The 2540-nt window shown below is 39.3% G+C and overlaps 1 protein-coding gene across 2 annotated transcripts in view; it reads left to right on the top strand.

Moving 5' to 3' along the window:
* The window catches only part of LOC106474488 (serpin B6-like), a 3409-nt gene extending 1048 nt beyond the window's left edge, over nt 1-2361 (top strand). For both annotated transcript variants that reach the window (XM_022402797.1, XM_013935183.2), the window contains exon 2: nt 1062-2361. In XM_022402797.1, the coding sequence (XP_022258505.1) occupies nt 1074-2258 (1185 nt within the window). In that variant the 5' untranslated portion in view covers nt 1062-1073 and the 3' untranslated portion in view covers nt 2259-2361. The remainder of the gene's footprint in view (nt 1-1061) is intronic.
* The last annotated feature ends 179 nt before the right edge of the window (nt 2362-2540 follow it).

The following is a 2540-nucleotide window of genomic DNA, read 5'->3' as shown; positions in this document are numbered from 1 at the left end:
AACAAAGAAATCTGACGAACTGGTCTCCCGGTGGGACAGAGGATCTACAACGCTAAAATCCGGGGTTCGATTCCCACGGTGGACACAGGAGATAGCCTAATGTGGCTTTGTTCTAAAACAAAGAAATCTGACGAACTGGTCTCCCGGTGGGACAGAGGATCTACAACGCTAAAATCCGGGGTTCGATTCCCACGGTGGACAGTGGACACAGCCTAATGTGGCTTTGTTCTAAAACAAAGAAATCTGACGAACTGGTCTCCCGGTGGGACAGAGGACTTACAACGCTAAAATCCGGGGTTCGATTCCCCACGGTGGACACAGCCTAATGTGGCTTTGTTCTAAAACAAAGAAATCTGAAGAACTGGTAGAGAATTTTAAAGAAGCACGTGATTTTAAACTTCTGGATTTTTCTGGTATACGACTGTTTACGATGTCACTAAAGTAATTGTTATTATTATCGTCACTGTTTCTAGTTCCTTCTATTCAGTTAGTGAAGTCAATTCGTCTTAGAAACTTCGATAGTTCTTTCTTATTCACGGATTTTTGAAGTGTGACCAGGAATTGAGTTTGTTTTTCGGTAATGTTTTGATTTTTTCCTTAGTTTCTAAATTTTTCTTGATTCGTTATAATTGTGATTATTTTTAGGGTTTAAAGGTAGAGAGCTTTTATTCTAACCTTTGAGAAATATTTACTAATAATTCCGTACGAAAGTCACTCAAAATATTACCGATAGAGGGCGATAACAATTCCAACTGATAGATATTTATCATTCATATTTGTACTTGTTTTTATAGAGCAAACCGTCAACCGCGGGGAATCGAACCTCGGATTTTAGCATTGTAAGTCCGTAAATTCAAGTAGTCAGAAAAACCCATACGATCAAGATGTAATATAAAATGATAAAAATCATATAACACGAGCGCTTTCGAAAGGTGGACCTTTCTTCTTCAGGGGCAAACTGGGCTGTAAACGCTTGTTATTTCTAGACAGTATTATTAATTACTATACAGTTTATCTAGCAGTAAATTTTGATGTTTTTAAACATACTTTTCTCTCTTTAGGCGGACGTCAACATGGACGCTGTGCTGTTTTGGACCATCCTTGTCTCTGTCTTCTGTGGTTTTGTTGTGTTGCAAGAACAGGAAGATGCAAAAGTGGTCGAAGTTAACAATCAGTTTGCACTAAATCTCTTGAAGTCACTGGATAGGAAAAATAATGTTCTTATCTCACCTTGGAGCTTATCCGTGTCTTTGGGGATGGCTTATCTAGGTGCTGCTGGTGGTACTGCTCAAGAAATGGAAGAAGTTTTAGGTTATCGCACTCTGGGGATCGAAGGTGAGTTTCTTCATAACGGTTTCAAAAAGGAACAGGGTAGAATCAACAGCATCCAGGAACAGTACCAACTCAGCAGTGTAAACGCAGTGCTCATTCACAAAGGATACACCATTTCCAAATCTTACTCAGATGGTTTGGAAGACTATTATCAATCCTCTTTAAAAGAGGTAAATTTCACAGACCCTGAGACGGTTTTGCAGTGGGCTAACGCATGGGGCTACTGGGCTTCTAAGAGCAGTATCCAAAATCTCCTGAGAGATTCGCCGTCGAAAACCACTAAGCTATTGTTGCTAAACGGTGTTTATTTCAAGGGGAAGTGGCTGAAACAATTTGACCCTAAAAACACGCAAGAGGAAGTTTTTACCACTGAAAACGGTCAAGAGGTTGTGGTTCCGATTATGCACGAGACGTTCAATGCTTCCTATGCTGAGTATCCAAAGCTTGGTACCTATGCTGTAAGCTTACCTTACACTGACGAAGAACTAAGTTTTATAGTGCTTCTTCCATCAACGAACAGTGACCTAAAGACTGTGGAAAAGGGGCTTACGACAGCTATATTGGATGACATCTTAGCCCACATGACATCTGAACAAGTTAGAGTTGGCTTACCTAAATTTGAATTAAAATATAACCACAAAATGAAAGAAGCTCTGAAGAACATTGGCATGCGGTTAGCGTTTAGCGAGATTAAGGCTGACTTTTCTGGAATCACCGGAAAACGTGACTTGCACGTGGAAGAGATTATTCATCAAACTGTGATACAAGTAAGCGAAGAAGGCACGGTGGCGGCAGCAAACAGCGTTGTTCAGCTCGGCAATAGACGAAAATCCTTAGAGTTAACTATTAATAGACCTTTCTTGTTCTTTATCCGTGACAACAGAAGTGGGATCATCCTTTTTATGGGCCGAGTTGTCATGTTGTAGTACTAAAAGACAAACAGTCGTATATGTTATACTTTGATTTGTTATTTGTTGTTACTCATCACGACGAGGAATAAAATAACTTAATATTAAGTATCATCAAGATTACATTGGTCTTGTTTTATCACTTTACCTTAGATAAACGTCGAAATATATTGAACTTAATATGGATGTTTAAATATTATGTAAGATATATTTTACAAAAACCGTCCAGATAAATTTAAAAGAATCAACTCTTGTGGTATCCACACACGTCTGGTAGTCTCCCCGTGGAACAGCGGCACG

Source organism: Limulus polyphemus, unplaced genomic scaffold, assembly GCF_000517525.1.
Source record: "Limulus polyphemus unplaced genomic scaffold, Limulus_polyphemus-2.1.2 Scaffold7276, whole genome shotgun sequence".
NCBI lineage: Eukaryota > Metazoa > Arthropoda > Merostomata > Xiphosura > Limulidae > Limulus > Limulus polyphemus.
This window is presented reverse-complemented; position numbering and strand designations above follow the sequence as displayed.